This window comes from Nuphar pumila, chromosome 16 (assembly GCF_984573655.1).
Source record: "Nuphar pumila chromosome 16, dmNupPumi1.hap1.1, whole genome shotgun sequence".
Classification (NCBI taxonomy): domain Eukaryota; kingdom Viridiplantae; phylum Streptophyta; class Magnoliopsida; order Nymphaeales; family Nymphaeaceae; genus Nuphar; species Nuphar pumila.
In genome coordinates, this window is record NC_143264.1 from 74,491,283 (window position 1) to 74,511,597 (window position 20,315).

The 20,315-nt window shown below is 34.8% G+C and overlaps 1 protein-coding gene across 1 annotated transcript in view; it reads right to left on the bottom strand.

Moving 5' to 3' along the window:
- The window catches only part of SUV2 (protein dimerization), a 60,908-nt gene that overhangs the window by 21,931 nt on the left and 18,662 nt on the right, over positions 1 to 20,315 (bottom strand). Inside the window, exons 2-7 of the mRNA XM_089991157.1 lie at positions 18,227 to 18,265; positions 17,201 to 17,319; positions 16,140 to 16,432; positions 15,973 to 16,010; positions 15,463 to 15,852; positions 14,526 to 14,594 (exon numbers count right to left, since the gene is read on the bottom strand). Of these exons, the coding sequence (XP_089847283.1) occupies positions 14,526 to 14,594; positions 15,463 to 15,852; positions 15,973 to 16,010; positions 16,140 to 16,432; positions 17,201 to 17,319; positions 18,227 to 18,265 (948 nt within the window). The remainder of the gene's footprint in view (positions 1 to 14,525; positions 14,595 to 15,462; positions 15,853 to 15,972; positions 16,011 to 16,139; positions 16,433 to 17,200; positions 17,320 to 18,226; positions 18,266 to 20,315) is intronic.

Genomic DNA, 20,315 nt, shown 5'->3' on the forward strand with positions numbered 1-20,315 from the left:
TATACAAGAGGGAGTGGAAGAAAAGGCCAAGGGCCTCAAAAGAAGTGCCCAAAAGGGGGCTCCCACGGAATCGTTGGGAGCCCCCAACGGTCACATTTGTGACCGTTGGGGGCTCCAACGACTCTATGGTTGGAGCCCCTTTTGGTTCCTAAAAAATATAAAAAAGAAAAATAAAAAATAAAAAACTGAAATTACATTTTATCAAAAAACAAAAATAATTGTTTTCTAAAACAACTATGTGAAATTACAAAAATACCCCTATCGGGTATTGATATAATACATATATATAGTACATTTTAACAACCCCCTCAAACTTTACGGGAAAGTTTGCCAAGGAGAAACAAGAAGCGGAGAGTCGGAAGAGCTTTAGTAAAGAAGTCCGCCAACTGATATTCTGAAGTAACATACGGTAGAGCAATTGTTCCTCGTAAGTATTCGTCACGAACATAGTGGCAATCCATTTCGATATGTTTGGTACGCTCATGGAAGGTATGATTGCTTGCAATATAGATGACACTCTTGTTGTCGCAACATAGTTTTTAAGCTTCGGTAATATCAACCCCCATGTCTTTAAGCAAACTGCGAAGCCATACAAGTTCCATTGTTGTGGTTGTCATAGCCCGATACTCAACTTCAGTAGATGATAGTGAAACTTTTTGCTGCTTCTTGCATCGCCGGACCCCTAAAAATACACAAAAACCAGTAGTTGAGACTCGATCATTAGGATTACCTCCCCAATCTGCATCAGTATAAGCAAGAAGATTCAAGGAAGAAGAGGATGATAGAAATAACCCTTTATTGATGGTGTTCCGAATGTAACAAATGATCCGGAGAACCGCACTCATGTGCACCGTTGTAGGAGCATGCTGAAATTGACTAACTGAGTGAACCGCATGGGTGATATCTGGTCTGGTGATGGTTAAGTGAGAGATCCAATGAGTTGTCTGTAAGGTGTGGGATCTTCCAGAAGAACCTCATCCTCCAACCGTAATTTGGCATTAATAATCTCGGGAGTCTCAACTTTTTTATTATCAGAAATGCCAGACTTTGAACATATATCTGCAACAAGCTTCATCTGTGACAAAATATAGCCTCGAGAAGAATATGCAACTTCAATTCCAAGAAGGTATCTATGAAAACCTAAATCAAACATCAAAATTATTTTTTAACATATTTTTAACATTAACAATACTATTTTGATCATTCCCAGTGATAATCATATCATCAACATAAAGTAACAACATAATGATACTAGTACCTGCATTTTTAATAAAAAAAGCAGTGTCAGTATAACAAGAGTGAAATCCTAATTTTATCATGATATCACTGAAACGATCATACCAAGCCTTAGGGGCTTGTTTAAGGCCATACAATGCTTTTAAAAGCCGAAGAGTTTGACCTTGCTCAATATTAATTCCGGGTGGTGGATCCATGTAAACTTCTTCACTTAAACTTCCATTTTAAAAATCATTTTTTATATCAAGTTGATAAATAGGTCATTTTTTGGTTGATGCGACAGCTATTAAAGTCCTGACACTGGTCATTCGAGCTACGAGAGCGAATGTTTCTTTATAATCAATTTCATATTCTTGTGAGTATCCCTTAGCGACTAACCTAGCTTTACATCGTTCTAAAGATTCATCGCTTTTAGTTTTGACTTTGAAGACCCAGCGACACCTAATAGGTTTTTTGTGTGGGGGTAGATTAACTATTTCCCAAGTATTAGCCCTTTTTAGTGCATTTAGTTCAACTTGCATTGCTTCAACCCAATGTGGTATAGATTTAGCTTGATAGTTGGGCGTCAAGGAATCATAGAATACAAACCTATTTGGGGGTATTGATATTCTAGAAGAATGTCTAACTTGTGGTTCCTTAGTAGATTCAGAAATTTGAGAGTATTTTTCAAGGGCATTAATAGGGTTTTCTTGATTTCATTTTGAGTAAACATTCATATTTGCATTATTATCATGTGAGGGTATTATATCAAGATTGGACGCCTCACATGTATCTTCTATGCTTTCAAGGGAATCATTTTGTATGTCATCAATAAGATCATATAAAAATATGTAATCAATTTCATTTGTTTCTTCTATTTTATCAAAACCATTCTCTTCTTCTAGAAATGTTACATCTTTTGAAACATATAGTTTATCATTTTTAAAATCATAACATCTATACCCTTTTTTATTTTCACCATATCCTAGAAAAACACATTCAATTGCTTTTGGAGACAACTTATCTCTTTTATGCAATAGGACAAAGCATTTGCAACCAAAAACACGAAGACGATTGAAATCGGGTGAAAATTTAAAGAGTTTTTCATAAGGAAAAGCATTTTTTAACTTAGAAGAGGGCATTCTATTGATTAGATAAGTTGCGGTTAAAACGACTTCGGCCCAAAACTTCTTTAGAATATTTCTAGAAACAAGTAATGTTCTAGCGTTTCTACAATATGCCTATACTTCCTTTCCGCTATGCCATTTTGTTGAGGGGTTCTAGGACATGATTTTTGATGACAAATTCCATTTTGGGTTAAATAGTTTTGAAATTCGTGAGATAAATATTCACCACCGGAATCGGTTCTCAAAGTAGATATGTTACTTTGGAATTGATTTTGAATTTTTCTATGAAAATCTTTAAAGAAAGTAAATACTTCCGACTTATGACTAAGAAAATAAATCCAAACATACCGAGTAAAGTCATCAATAAAAGTAACATAATAAGAATAACCCCCTTTTGACATAACCGAAGAAGGCCCCCAAACATCCGAATGCACCAATTCAAATGGTCTTGATGAAAGAAAAGTTCTAGTTGGAAACGGAATAAACTTCATTTTTTCAAAAATACAATCTTTGCAACTAATTTCTTTTTCCTTACAAAATTTGTTTCCAAAGGGAAAAAGATACATTTTGGAATAACTTGGATGACCAAGTCTTTTATGCCAAGTTTCCATATTTTTTTCTTGGACATAAGAACAAAAGTAATTTGTGGGAAGGTCTAGATGGTCTATATAGTAGAGGTCTCCCTTCCTATGGCCTTGTCCAATCCGCTTCCCGGACCGAAAATCCTGCACAAAGCAACTATTAGATGAGAAAGATATTTCACATCCATGGTCGGCAATTTGGGAGACCGAAAAAAGGTTTAAATTTAGTTTGGGAACAACTCTTACTTTTGGAACACAAAAATTTTGAGAATCTTTAAAAGAGCCAATACTTGGAATTTTTAAAAAGGTTTCATCGGCCGTAGAGACACAAGAATCCTTTGAATTTGTGCAAACATCAACAAGTACATTTTCATGGGGGGTCATACGAAAAGAGGCGCCAGAGTCAAAGATCCAAGAATACGTACCGAGTGATGATGTAGAAGCAATAGCCGCACCCGATGTAGAGGAAGAAGCTTTAAGAATTTGTTGAAGAACCATAGAGATTTGCCCAAGAGTCTCTTTGAGGTCACCATTCTTGCCTTCATCTTCTTTGGTGGTAGTTTCTTCAAGAGAGGCCACCTTAGGCTTGAAAGTTCCATTAAGCTTTGGGCAAGCGGGTTTGATGTGACCTGACTCATAGCAATGATGACAAACAATCATTTTTCTTCCTCCATTATAGTTTCCTTGTTTCCCAAAATGAGGAGGTTTATAGGTTCTTACATTGTTACCGGGTTTGGATACGACAAGCACTTCATCAACATGTTTACTCATGCCAAGCCTTGTCTCCTCTTGAGTGATTTCGGCAATGGCATCCTCAATTGGAGGAAATATAGATATATGGAGAAGTGAGGATCTCACTTGCTCAAATTCGAGACGTAGCCCAAAAAGAAATTGAAACAATCGTTCTTGTTCCATTTGTTTTTGTCTTAATTCAATATCTTTCATAGAAACCCATTTTGGCTCTAAAAGAGCCAATTCATCTCATAGTGAGTTTAGGGCACTATAATAGTCTTGAATGCTAGAATCACCTTGTTTGGTGGTTCTAATCTTTTCTTACAAAAAATATGCTCTTGCAAGATCCTTTTGGGTATACATGCCCTTGATAAAGGACCAAGCCTCATTGGCCCAACGAAATTTTGCTATATTAGCACATACCTTAAGTTCAACAATGTTCATAAACCACGCAAGGATTTTCGCGTGATTGCTTTCCCAATCTTCCACTTTTTTTTTATGATTTTCAATGGCCTTGAGGCGAGCATCTCCTTCAAGAGCCTTTTCTTGACCTCCTTCGTTCTTCGTGAGCATAAGTTTAGGTTCCGGAACGGTACCCATGACAAAACCCCAAAGTTTCTTTCCTTTGAGGTTGTTTTCCATTGCCGATGCACACATCATGTAATTCTTTCCATTGAGCTTGAAGGATAGGTCGATCTTTGCCTCCATGATGTTTCCAAGAAGTGAGAATAGATACACAAAATATGAAACACACGAACCACACTTTTCCTTCAAGAATCGAGTGGCTCTGATACCATGTAATGAGATATTGCGGAAATATAAAAAGTGCTTATAAGCACTTACAACAATGAATAAAAGAGACGATATCACAAGTCCACTAAAGGACAATACAAGCACAAACCTTTAAGAAGGCAACAATATAAAAAGCCTCTTATTGAAAAGAGAGAGAGCTCTCAAGAATGCTAACATACAAGGGGTTCACCCCCTATTTATACAAGAGGGAGTGGAAGAAAAGGAAGGCCAAGGGCCTCAAAAGAAGTGCCCAAAAGGGGGCTCCCATGGAATCGTTGGGAGCCCCCAATGGTCACATTTGTGACCGTTGGGGGCTCCAACGACTCTATGGTTGGAGCCCCTTTTGGTTCCTAAAAAATATAAAAAAGAAAATAAAAAAAATAAAAAACTGAAATTACATTTTATCAAAAAACAAAAATAGTTGTTTTCTAAAACAACTATGTGAAATTACAAAAATACCCCTATCGGGTATTGATGTAATATAGATATATAAATCAATATATATATATATATGGAGTACATTTCAACAATATCTATGCTCCAGCTTGAGGGGGAGTGTTGAGACATGCTATAAGGGCATTTTGGGTTTACGTGTTATTATATATTGTGTGAGGGTTATTTTTGTAATTTGGTGCTCTTGTTTAATCTCTATTTAAGTAGAGATTAAACCCTAATAGAAATACAGACTTTCCCTCTCTCTCTCTCTTGTCTGGGGGTTATAGGGGGGCAGCGTCCCCCCCCCCCCAAGATTTTTTTTTTTTAAATTCTACAGCCCATTTCATAGGGCAATTTTTTTAAAAAAAAATATCTGAAAATAGACCAAAATGACCCTGGGTGCGGTCAACGCACCCAGGGTCGGGTTGACCGCACCCGCGTCGACGCGAGTGCGGCACCCTGCTAGCCGAATCCCTGTGACATAGGTCTCAACTATTGGTTTCTATGTATTCTTAGGTGACTATGATTTCCTGGAGATGCAAGAAGCAACACAAAGTATCATTGTCCTCAACAGAAGCGGAATATCGTGCAATGACTACTACAACCACGGAGCTTGTGTGGCTTAGAAGTCTCCTAAGTGATATGGGCATAATCATCTCTACACCTTCGAAGATGTGCTCTGACAATAAAAGTGTCATTTACATCGCAAGCAACCACACCTTCCACGAGCGTACTAAACATATTGAGATGGACTTTCACTATGTTTGTGATGAATATCTAAGAGGGACTATAGATTTGCCGTACGTCACATCTGAGTACCAGTTGACGGACTTCTTCACCAAGGCTCTTGCTGCTCCTCGTTTTATATTCCTTCTCAACAAGCTTTCGGTCATGTCCTCGTAAAGCTTGAGGGAGGGTGTTAAAAATATATATATAATACCATCATACCTGACTAAGAGTATTTCTACCCAATAACGGCATTTTAGTCTTTTTTATGCTTTTCTTCTTTTTCTTTTTCCCTTTATTATTTTTATTTTTTTGTTTTTATTTATTTTATACATGCATTAAATGCATGTTGCATTGGGGTTCCCAACCAAGAGTTGTTGGACCCCAACGGTCACAAATGTGATCGTTGGGTGCCCAACGACTCCTTGTTGGCCCCCCCAATACCCACTCCTTCTCCCACTCTCTCTCTCTCCCAGTCTCTTGTCTATAAATAAAGGGGTAGACCCCTTTGCATTGTAAGGCTTCTTGAAGCCCATTTTTTGCTTTTATAACATTTTTATGTTTGCAAGCCATTTTTGGCTTTTGTATATGTCCATTGTGGACTTGATCTTCGCATTCTATGTGTGAATGTCCATTATAGGACATTATGTTTATTTCCGCATATTTCATTACAATAACGACACTAAAAAATCAAGTGTATCAACGGCTAGATCAAGAGTATAATCACAATGCCAACAACGGGTTAAAAACACACACACGAAGGTGTGAACAAACATCTCTTGTCTACATATAATGATACTTGTAATAAAAACACACTAATGTTATCAATAAAAATATCAATTTTAACCATCTTTCGAAACACCATGATTTCAAAAATAGATAGCCATCACAAATAAACAAAGTTACAAGCATCCATAATAACAATAGTCATACAACAAATGAGTGACACACTCAAATTCAGAGATCAAACAACTGTTAGCTAGAGTTAAACTATGAGTTGACAATCTAAACTGACATAAAACGAACGACACATAACTCACCCCAACAACATTTTTAAATAAAAAATAACAAGGCCAAGAGAAATGATGCATCATATAAAATTCTGTGATGGACACAACATATGCCATAAGAAGGCTATAAATACTCACGAAAATCATTTTTCAAACAAGTGAGTTCAAATATAAGACTCATTTGAAAAAATAAAGTTTTAAATCGAATCCAATAACGGTAGATGAAAAACTTGGACCGAATATAGTGCAATCATATGCACATGTAATCATAAGCATCGTTAATATAAGCAAGTTATATAGATTACGAGTTTACTATGAGACAATCAATGCCATTAAAGATGACCAAAATATATATAGAGATTCTCAAATAACCATATAAAAAACGAAGTGCATACACAAGTACAATCAATCATGGCTTCTTACAAAGCGATCAAAATAACTCATTTATATGCAATAATCTAAATAACTTAAAGTCATATATCTTATACAAAAGACATGCATAGAAATAAGTTTAAGCATATATGTTGTTAAAATGTAAACAACACATATATAATAATATTAATATTATTATAATATTATTATATATTTTTGTATTTATACTTTTTTATTTTTTTGTAATCTTTCTTTTTGTTTTTGGTATCTAGTTCTATTAGAACTAGATACATCTAGTTTGGTCAAGTTCCGGTTGGAACTTGACCAACTTTCTAGCGGTTGGAACTAGTTTCAACAGCTAGAAAGGGAGAGCTCCTTATGAGCTCTCCTTAATACTCCTGTATAGATAGGGGTGCATCCCCTTGTGTAATTCATTCCTCTAAATGCTTTTTAAGCATTTTCCTCTCATAAATAAAGTGTTATTTATTTTTTGCTTTTCCATTTATACCCTTTTATGGGTCTTGTCTAAAGCATCTTTTAGATACTTCCTTTTGAGTAGATTCAAGTGCATTTGTGGAGCCTACCATTTCATTACATGGTATCAAAGCTACGGAACTCTTAGATCTTGAAAAACTTCCGCCTCAATTTCCATGCCTCTTGTGTAACGGTGTGGTATCACCTTGTTCTTACAAAAAGTGTTTCGTCACTTGCAAATGAGTGTTTCATCACTCTTCTATCAACTACAAGAGGATCCATTTGGAGAAAAGGACTTGAGCAACAACATTATATTGTATCCATTTCTCCCTTTTTCTCTATTTTCCTTTTTTTTCTTCTCCTTACTATCTTTTTTCACACCTTTGTAAATGATGGACGACCATGATAAGGTCACCATAATACCCATGAAGTTGAATGATACTAATTATGTGATGTGGGCTTCAATTATGAAGCACCACATATGGGGAAAAGGCTCATGGGGAATAGTGAATGGTTCCGATTCGGAACCTAAACTATCTCTCACCAGAAAAGAGGGTGATAAGGAAGTCCCTCTAACGGAAGAGGAGAAGACTAAGGCTCTAGCCCTTTATGAAAAGAAATGGAAAGAGTGGAGGATGGGGCATGCAAAGATAATGTCATGGCTTATTAATAGCGTAGACATTAAAAAATGTTCTAGCCTCGCTAAATTTGAACATGCCGATAAGGCATAGGAATACCTCAAAAATATGTATTCCGCTCATGTGTGCAATCTTCAAGAAAAAGTTTGGACATTAACTCAAAATGACAAAACTATTCGTGAATATTATAATGAGTTGTCCGAACTTTGAGAAGAGTTGGCTATTCTAGAGCCAAAATGGCATTGCGCCAAAGATATTGAGCTTCGTAAAAAACAACTCGATATGAAACACTTTTACCAATTTGTGAATGGATTAAGTACGAAATTTGAATCCACCAAATCGGCTTTACTTCATCGTGGTAAAATCCCTACTATTGTGGATATTATTGAAGAACTAACTATGGAGGAAAATCGTCTTAGAAAGAGTACTCCAAAAGTTGACGATGATTCAGTTCTAGCTGTGTCTAGACCAAGGAATCATACTCGCACTTATAGGCCGCCTCATTTTGGGAGACAGAGTGGTGAGTTTGACAAAAAAAAAGTTATTTGCCACCACTGTCATGAACCAGGGTACTATAGGCCTCAATGTCCAAAGCTAAAAAGGAGAGACGAAAAGAGGGTTGCATTTGTTGAAACCGAGACAAAAGATCAAGATGCACCTGTTTCCATGGCTCAACTGATGGAGATTCTTCAACTTCTCAAAGGGGTATCCTCTTCAACTGAAGCCTCAACTGGAGCGGCAGTTGCATCTGTATCTGGTCCAAGTAACTTCCCTTGGCTCTTAGATTCTGCTGCTTCATTTCATATGACCTCAAATGCTAAATGTTTATCCGAATGTCCTAAAAATAACTCAAGTATATCAAAGTCTTTATAGCAGATGAAATATCTCTTGAAATAAAAGGAATAGAATGTTTTGAAAGTTTTCAAAAATCCAAAACTTTTTGTATTCCAAAAGTTAGATATATCCCAAAATTAAATTTGAACCTTTTATCTATTTCACAAAATTTTTATTATGGATGTAATATATCATTATCTTCTGATGGTTGCTGGATAAAGGATCGCCAGTCAGAGAAGCTGATTGGGGAAGGCCATAGAGAATGACTATATTACATGGACTTTTTGGAACTACCAAATAATGTATTTTGTTTAAATGTTCAGAAATTAGAAACAGAATTATGGCACAAAAGACTTGACCATCCTCATATGTCAAAAATCCAATACTTCTCAAGTTTGGGAAAATTTTGTAAATCTGAAAATTTCGCTTGTAAAGACTGCATTCTTGGTAAAATGAAAAGATTACCTTTTTCTAGTAGAACCTTTGGCTCTACAAAACCTCTTGAGTTAATACATTCAGACGTTTGGGGACCCGCACCAGTTATCTCTAAAGGTGGTTATGTGTATTATGTCATCTTTGTTGATGACTTTTCTAGACACACTTGGATTTATTTTCTTAAACATAAATCCGAAGTTTTTGCTCACTTTCAAATATTTCTATTTTCGCACTGATTCAGGGGGAGAATTTATGTTTGAAGAATTTAAAAACTATCTTAATCTATATGGCATTACTCATCAACGATCATGCTCACACACCCCTCAACAAAATGGTCTTGCGGAATGCAAGCATCGCCACATTATGGAAACCACTCGGACTTTGCTAATTGCAAGTCAAGTTCCAAAAGGTTTTTGGGTTGAAGCCGCTCTAACTGCCACCTATCTCATCAATAGAATGCCATCTTCTTCATTAAAAAATATATCTTCAATTGAAAAACTTTATGATTTAACTCCAAACTACTCTAGATTAAGAGTTTTTTGTTGCAAATGTTTTGTATTTACAAACAAAAATAATAAATTCTCCCCTCGTGCAATCCCATGTGCCATTTTAGGATATGCTGAAAATAAAAAAGGCCACAGGTGCTATGATTTTCAAAATGGCAAATTATATGTATCAAGAAATATGTCTTTTCTAGAAAAAGAAAGTTCTATTGAAAGTGAAAAATCCAAAAATATTATTGAATATTCCTTTTTAATCGATTTAACTTCAAAATTCAATGAAGAGGATTTTGAATATAACTTTGACAATGATCAAAGTCCTATTATTTTTTAAAATGATAGCGAAGACCAAACCAGTAGGGATGTTGGTCTGCAATATTCAAGACGAAGTGTTGGAGAGCAACACCCACCATGTGCATTAGAAAGGTTTTCTGAAGTTCCCCCTCGTAGGACTTCTAGAATTTCTCGACCTCCCAAAAAAATTGTGTCTTACGAATCTTTTTCACCCTCGTATAGGACAACCCTTGCATTAATCCAATCCTATGTTGAACCTTCCTCCTATTCTAAAGCCAAAAACCATAAAGAATGGGCTGAAGCTATGAAAACAGAATTGGATGCATTAGAGAAGGTCAACACTTGGTTCATTCAAGACCTTCCTCTTGGAAAGAAACCTATAGGTTGTAGATGGGTTTATAAAGTCAAAACCAAAAGTGATGGAACCCTAGAAAGATATAAGGCACGATTCGTAGCCAAAGGTTATGCTCAAGAGTATGGCATTGATTACGAAGAAACCTTTGCCCCTGTGGCCCGTATGACCATTGTTAGAACTTTAATTGCTTTGGCTTCTATCAAAAAATGGCCTATATTTCAAATGGATGTCAAAAATGCTTTCTTAAATGGAAGTTTCGTTGAAACAGTCTATATGGAAGCTCCGCCTGGTATTACTATTCCTAAAGGTAAAACACTTCATCTTGAGAAGGCCCTTTATGGCCTCAAACAGGCACCAAAAGCCTAATATGACAAATTTAGTCATGTTATGACTGATATTGGATTTCATTCTTGTTTGACTGACACTGCCTTGTTTATTAAGCAATCTGATGCAGGTATCATCATCCTTATTTTTATGTGGATGATATGATCATCACTGGAGGCGACAAACAGGGAGTTACCAATATCAAAACTCTTCTTAAAACTCATTTTGAAATGTCTGATTTAGGATTATTGAGATACTTTTTAGGAATAGAAGTTGCTTATTCCCCTCGTGGGTATTTGATATCTCAATCTAAATTTGCTTTTGATATTGTTTTCAGGTCTGACATTACAGATGATAAGAAGGTGGACACTCCAGAAATGGTCATTGTTAAAATGAAAATTGATGATGGAGAGCATTTTGATGATCCCACTCAATTCAGACAACTTGTTGGAGCATTTTCCTATCTCTCCATCACTCAGCCAGACATAGCACATGTTGTACACACAGCTAACCAGTTTCAACATGCTCTCAGTTCGGTTCACATGGGAGCAGTTTTACGTATTATTAGATATTTAAAGAGTTCTCTCTCATGAGGACTCTTCTTGTCTGCATCGTCACCATTAGATTTAATTGCTTATACTGATGCTGACTTGGGAGGTGATCCTAATAATAGGCACTCAATTATTGGTTTTTGTGTATTTTTAGGTGAATCTCTAATATCATGGAGGTGCAAGAAGCAACAAAAGGTTTATCTTTCCTCTACTGAAGTTGAATATAGAGCCATGGCAACCACCACAATGGAAGTTCTTTGACTCAGGCGACTGCTCGCTGATATGGAAGCTGAAGCAATACAGGCCTCACGAATGTGTTGTGACAACAAGAGTGCAATCTACATCGCAAGCAACCAGACTTTCCATGAACGCACCAAACACATTGAGATGGATTGTCACTATGTCAGAGAGAAGTACTTGCATGGAACCATTGATCTCCCATATGTGACGTCAGAATACCAATTAGCAATCTTCTTCACCACGCCTCTTGCGGCTCCCAGATTTCACTTCCTCTTAGACAAACTTTCGCTCATTGTACCGTAAGTTTAAAGGGGAGTGTTAAAATGTAAACAACACATATATAATAATAATATTATTATTATACATTTTTGTATTTATACTTTTTTATTTTTTTGTAATCTTTCTTTTTGTTTTTGGTATCTAGTTCTATTAGAACTAGATACATCTAGTTTGGTCAAGTTCCGGTTGGAACTTGACCAACTTTCTAGCTGTTGGAACTAGTCCAACGGCTAGAATTCTAGCCGTTGGACTAGTTCCAACAGCTAGAAAGGGAGAGCTCTTTATGAGCTCTCCTTAATACTCTTGTATAAATAGGGGTGCATCCCTTTGTGTAATTCATTCATCTAAATGCTTTTTAAGCATTTTGCTCTCATAAATAAAGTGTTATTTATTTTTATGCTTTTCCATTTATACTCTTTTATGGGTCTTGTCTAAAGTATCTTTTAGATACTTCCTTTTGAGTAGATTCAAGTGCATTCGTGGAGCCTACCATTTCATTACATATACAAATGATAGATTTAAAGCACGATATAAAAATTTATATTTTATAAATAGCAAGTATGCAATGAACCAAGAGTCTTTAATCAAGAACACACATGTCCACCAAAGATCTAAGTGGATAAACATGTCCATCAATAATGGACAACTACTAAAGTGAACCATGAGAGAAACACATATAACTCCCATAAAAACACAAAATTTTCTCATGATTCTCAACTTAATATTTTATTAAAAACTAAGTATGCAACACAATATTTAAATCACATGCAAAGCATGTAAAATAATGCCATGAAACTAATAACATAATTATAAGTATCACAAAAAGGATCAACAATATAAACACCTAATATCATAACTATTGTCTCACAAAAGGCCCATAAGACATTTATTAAAGTGAATGACTTCCCATAAAAAATTATGTTCAATACCTCATGCACAAACAAACAATCTTATTCATCATGTAAGGCAATCATAAGTACATAAGGATCAAATAGATCATAATTTTTAACACTTCATATGCTACTTTTAATATACCAAGAGTAAAGAGAAATATTAAACACAAGTTCAAGCAAAATTTCATAAAATTATACTTGTAAAATACACACAACATCATTATTTTGAAATATCTCAAATTATTTTAAAATGTATAACAATTTATCAAAAAAGAACAAAACTAAGTTCAACAATAGAAACCTGATTTGACATTTATAATCATGTCTTGTTCAAATAAAGCATCTAAATGCCAACAATACATACTCAAGCATACACGATTATATACATATATATCAAATAAAGCAAGTTTTGAAAAATTAAGATTCAAACGTGATTTCAAAACATACATATATCTAATTTCTCAAAAATAAACAAATAAGTCTTATAAGATATTTAATAAAAAACAAGTCCAACAATGAATAAAAGAAAACCATTTAAAGAGATTATTTTTTAATAATAATAACAAATATATATATATATATATATATATTTTCAACAATAAAGAAAATAAGTGTTTTTTCATGCATAATGCATGGAATAAATAACACACGAAATACTTAAAAATATAAGATCATACCGGTTCTATATTTCTCTTGAATCCAAGCTACACAACGATCATGCATCCTTCACGAAGCACAAACTCGAACCAAAGAATCCCAAGACCTAAAAGAGTCAAAATGCCAAGAAGAATTTCTTGGCTCTGATACTATGTAATGAAATAACGGAAAATACAAAAACAATGCCACTAAGGGCTTTACAAGATTACGATCACAAAAGTAAATAAACACAAACCAATGCTATTAAGGGCTTATAAGATCGCAACGCAATGTGCATAAGCATAAGTCCATCGTAGGACAAAACAATAGCCATCAGGGAGCAACAACACAAGCACTAAGTACATATAAAACATTAACGAACTAAATAGAAAAATACAAAATGTAAAGAATATTCATCTTTATTAAGCATAAATGCTTAAGAGAAGCATTAACAAATGAGGAAGAATAAAGCCCTTTTATATACACATTACAAGGGAGAGAGAGAGACCAAATGAAAGCTCCCAATAGAGTTGTTGGGAGCTCCCAACGGTCAAATTTATGACCGTTGGAGAGCCTCCAACGACTCTATGGTCAAAAGACAATAGAGCCATTACTTAAAAGGAAAAAAAAGGAAAAATAAATAAAAAAGGGAAAAACTATTCTTAATGAACGGTCTCCCTATTACATGAGTAAAATGATGAAAATACCCCTAAAGGATATTTACCTATTACATTATTATAAATGATATATATATATATATATATATATATATGTATAACAAGAAACAAATATATATGCATGACAATATATATATATACATCTTAACAAGAAGATGGCATGGATCATTGTACACGTTAGAATTACGGAATCTTAAACAGTAGAGAATACCTTTTTCTAAGAAAGGGAAATATAGATTAAAAGCCTAACATACAACTAACACAAATCACAGCAATAGCCTCATAAAGAATATAATAATGAAGACTAATTGATTGTTAATTGACGGAGAAATATAAATTAGATATCACGAATCGACAAAAAAGACAGCTAAACCTACTGCAGAACAATATTTTCTTGCAACTCACATTTTGAAGAGAACAGAGATCAAGTAGTGCTTCTAGCAGGGCATCTAGCTGGGCCATGTCATTCATCACCTGCCAACCAGAGAGGACAGTTACACGGTCTAAACAAAGAATAAATCCAATTGGTCACTAAACCATCTAGAACTTATTAATGGCAATGTTTATTAAATGCCCAAGAAATTATATGCAATTGATACCAGCTTTTAGATCCCCAGATGCAAGTTACCAAATCCAGAGTTTCCTATAGATGAGTCATTTTTAGTTGGTTTCATCTAAAATAGATATAGGGCAACTCAACCCTGATATCTGAGGTTAGATAACAAGCTTAGCAACCTCCTGGTACATAGGTCATGATCCCAAAATTTTGATTGGTAGCATGATTAGCAAGCCTAAGACTTGCGCTATGAATAATCATATTGATCATGGCAATAAAGGTGGTGCATTTAGAAAATCGACCATTTGCAGTTCCAAGGAAACATATTCCATGGCAATTTTATCATTAAGAAATTGCCTTTGGCAAAAGAAGCAGAGACTTCATCAACAAGTACTTTCAATACGTGGACGTCGAAATGCTTCAGACAATAAATGACCTAGACAACCACCATCAACAAAGTTATGTCTTGTCCAAAATATACTCGCACCCTGTTCACATACATTGAATGGAGCACACAGACAAGACTTTGAGAAGAACACCTACTGTCCCATTAACTCTTCAATGATAGAACAGAAGACAGGCATTTGTTCCCCTTCAATCACATTTCAGCAAATCTTTGCCATCTGGGGTCCAGGAAACCAAGGCCTATGAACTGGTAGTCCCCTAAAAGGAACAAGTCTCCTAAGAGGTATTATAACTTTACCAATTGCAAAATAATATTCACAGAACATGCTGTTAAAATATAGATAATGCAAAGATGAACAAATGCAGGGAATGAAAGAATACCTTTGTCAGAATCAAATAAAGGCAGCCCACTTTTGCAGCTGCAGTATCTTGAATGGATGGCACACGATCATTGCAATTAGGAATCATACTAGAACAATTTTCTTCTGCCAGAGAATCTGAAGCAGTTTTGGAGGCCATGCCCATGAATCCGAATAATAAAAAGAGGTCAGATGCACAAGCTGCAAACAACTTCCTGACCAGCTTCTGCCCTGAACTTTTTCCAATTTCAGGCTTCCAGATTTCAATCATCTTGTCTGAAAGGGTGTGCTGTTCAATTCGGTCTTCCCTCTTGATAGTATGATCAGAACCATTGGAAGGATCTGTTTGAATTCCTACACTTGTGTTACATTTTGGTTTTGCAGTTGTCTCCCGGCAGACAATTTCCTCTACCTGTAAGCAAACAACCTTAGTAGATCCCCAGTCTGTTAAATCAACTCCAAGTAACCAACACACCTAATTGATTAATATGGAATTGGAACACAATACTAGAGCATACAATTTCAGTTTTACCTGCATGGAAGACTTGTGATGGCTCCCAGCAGTTGAAGCTACAAAAAACGAAAGGTAACAGATAGTTCAAAATTTAAACCAATTCCAAAATAATATTTCATTCATGTGGAACATATTTTGAAAAAAGAAAGGAACAAGATATCCTTCAATCAAGCATTATATCTCACCACCATCAACTGAGAGGCGGGCCTTGAGATCTGAAACCATAGATGAGCCATTAGGTGGAATACTTTGTTTGCTCGGATCACGATTCTCCAACTGTCTCAAAGAAGGTTTCTCCAATGGCGTGGGTAAGTTGCTGGTATCCCTAAGTAATCTTTTAGATGCCCTTCCTCTGGTCCATTGGGAGCTCAATGTGCTAGTATCAAAATTAGGATATCCAAGCTCTTTCCCTTGGGAAGAGTTCACTGTATGATCATGTGGCAGAGAAACATGTTCTTCAACCAATGGTTCTTGACGTCTGTTAGTGCCCAATCAATGTCAATTTGATTGCATAGTTTGATGAAAAGATAGAGTCTATGACTATCATGACAGTTAATTTTTTCTCCTCTTAGAAAAGTAAACTTTTATAGAAAAAAGGGAAGAGGAAAAGAAAAGTGCCACGTTCCCATACAATAAAAGAGTCAAAGAATAGAGTTGCGGAAGTTACAAGAAGTTCCTATCTCAGTCCATCCAAGAAAGATTCATCACTGGCCATTTTTCCCATGTGCTCAGAAAAAGTGAAAAACATATGAAGTACAAAGAAAATGATCTGATGAAAATCTAAAGAAAATATAAGAAAGAAGATTTGTGACAATGAAAAGTAAGTCCATGTAAGTACCCGTATAAATCAATGTTTAGCAGAGTACTATGTCTAAATATTTTGACCTTGCCACCTATCAATTATGGCACTAATGAGTAGCTTGTGGATATTTCATTTAGTGGCTGCTAATTGCAGATGCCTTGAGAAGCCATAGTAACTTCAACACTTATTTAAAGCTTAACATAAACACTAAGCTACCATCACAAAAGGCATGATAAACATAAAAAAAAAGATATTATAACCTCCACATAAGAACAGAGAAGCCACATGAACTGTATTCTTTTAGACCAACTACACAATAAAAACATATTTGCCCATCCCATGGTGACACTTGAAAGAAACTTTGTATGAAAAAACTCCTTTAAGTATTTAGTAAAAATGCCCAAGGAAATAATGACCACCAAGAGGAGAAGCAGTTTTACTCACAAGCATGTCTGCTTCAAGCGTTGGATTTCAACATCTTTTCCAGCAATTTGCGCAAGAGCATTCTTAAGTTGTTGGTCTTTCCTGCCCCTATCTTTTAATAACTCTGAGCATTCGTGTTCCTGGAAGTGCATTTGCAAATAGCACTTATTTAAGAATACCAACTTAAACAAAGGATGATGTAATAACTGCAAGGAAGTCATAGTGGTTAAACCTGTTGTAAAAATCACTCTGAGAAATTGATACAATACAATTAGCAGTGTAAATCATCTATAATTCTGAACATATTCACTTAAGGAAAAAGCTCCACCTCTATCCAAACCATTTTTTGAGAAAAAAGAACAGAAGGAATATATTTACTTCATCGAATAATAGAAGTTGCAGCAGCCAAGGCCACTTAAAAAATTTTGTGCTTGAATTATGCCTACACAGTGAATTTAGTAGTAATAATAACAATTGCAGTATCAAAGGCAACTTAAATAATTTGTTTGATTTAATGCCTATGTCATGCAAGTGAAATTAGAAAGTTGGTGATTCTAGACATTTTTTTCAGGGTAGTTACATATCAGCTAACTTATGATGCAAAGCATTTTGTATAGTCAATCTCTTCTTTGACAGGTCACTCTCTAGGGATAACCAAATTACAATTACCACACAGCCACTCACATTATGAAATGAGCATGAAGGACAAAAAAACAGAAAAATTCAATTATAACCAGGCTTTTTGGAATAAGTAGCCCTAATAACCAAACATTTAGGATGCATAAAGTAAACTCATGGAACAGGACATGATAACACTGTTTTTTTAATAAAACATAGTAACAATGATTTGATGGCAATGGTAAAGAACATGATAGCACATTTTCAAAGCATAAGATGAATACTTAAGAAATACATTTAAGAGTGTGACATATCAACATTGTTAAAAAGAAAAAGTGATATGGCACATTAATTATCAAATAAGCAGTTCAAGGCAATGCCTAAACAATCAAATTCCATCATGATCACATGCAACCACGTTTGGCATACCTGATATACAAGTTTCTCATGTAAGCTTTTCAACCCTTTCTGAAACAAAAAGCAAGAGACAAGTTAGATATAGTCAAGAATTTTAAAAGACACAAACCAAGTCAAAGACAATTCGATAGAGATATTTCACTAATTGAGGTTAGATCTATTCAAAGACAAGAAGCCAAATTACAGCAAGGATAAGGTGCACAAAATAGATACAAGTACAAACATGTAAACCAGCCTCTAAGGAAATAGGCGAAAATACAAATAACAAGTGATAACACTTGAAGGTCCAATAATGAACAAGAAATCACAAGCACATAAAGTGCAAATACACAAACCCACTAAAGGAAAATTACAAGCACATAAAGTGCAAATACATAAACCCACAATGGGGTAATGCCAAAAGGCAAAAGAAATAATTTTATTAAGAGAATGTGTGAGAACTTCTCCATTGAATGAGGGGAGAAACCCCTATATATACATAATGGAAGAGAGAGTAAGAGGAGGTCACCGAGGCTGCCAATAGATAGACATTGGGGTCCCCAATGTCTATACAAGTGAGGCCCCAATGGTCCCAATAAAGGGGAAAATAAAAAAAAAAGAAATAAAAAAATTAAGAAAATAAAAAACCTAAATAAGTTTACACAACTTATATTATATTGTGAAAAGACCAAAATACCCCTATCAGGTATTTTGGATAAAACAGAAAAATACATACATACATATATATACGCATGTATATATATACATATATGATACATATAAATATATTTTTAACACGCTCCCTCAAACTTTACGTGGAGATAACGAAAAGTTTGAAAATACAAAAGGAAGGATTGCAAGTCTTCAAGAATCTTCAATGGAAATCGCCATCTTTATAGCATATTAGAGAATTTTGCAAATGTCAACCTTCAACTGTTTTTAATAGTAATCATCCCCAAGCACCTTCATTGACTATCACCATGATGTATCAAATGTACTCTTCCATCTCATCTTTAAGAACCTGTAGAACAAACCAGAGAGCTCCAAGTATACAAGAAAAATATCTTTGCCGAATATAATTTAAAAACAAAATATATTGAGTCAACTCATTTTTCAAGAAGCCATAGCATTGATCACGCATAAAACATGATTCAAAAAAGAGACAAAACGATGATGCATAAAAATATTCTACTCACTTCAATCAAACACCATGTGAAAATATCGTTAAGAGAATCAAGCTCAAAGACAACTTGATAAACTTGATATATTCTTAAAGAAAGATATATACACAAAGGCACAAGAAACTGCTCACAAAGGAGCAAACATGCACAAAGGCATAAAAAGAAGTTCTTTATTGAAAGAGAGTAAGCATTATAAAAGATTTAGAAAGAGCTAATTAACTTTATGCATACAATTATGTGAACACATATATGCATCATGCAATTAAAGCATTTTTAATGCACATGAAACAATAATAAAAAGATAACTATTGTTATCAATAAAATGCACAAGTACCTTGAGTTATAACAATACTCAAGTATTTATTTAAGGAACATACTCACAAAAACCTCAAGGGGGTACACAAGAAGACTCATAATATGAGTATGCGAAAAAGCTTTATCTATAAACATCTTTCATTGAAATAAGAAGTAAAAGTTTATACATTTCAAAGAGAGATTTTAAAAATCTTGTAAAATGTTATTTACAAATTAACACCAATTTGCGAAAAATTACATTCTCACAAATATCAAGAAGTGATATTTTGCAAACTACAATAATACAATGCAAGATGCATGAAATTATTTCAATCAATCATTTCTCATAGAAGAGAAGATAAGTTAGACAATTTTGAATAGATTAAAAATTCTCAAACATTTGAATGAGTAAATTAGAGCATCGGTTTAACCATCACAAACAATTACCTCATAGTCCTCCAAACCTCAAATATCAAGTGTATCAGCGACTAGCCCAAGAGCATAAACAACATGCCACTAAAGGGCCAAAGACACACACGAAGGTGTGTAAAAACACATTTTATCTACATATAATGACACTTGAAACGAGTGCATCAGCGACTAGAATAAGAGCACAAAGCCAACAATGGGATAAAAATCACACACGA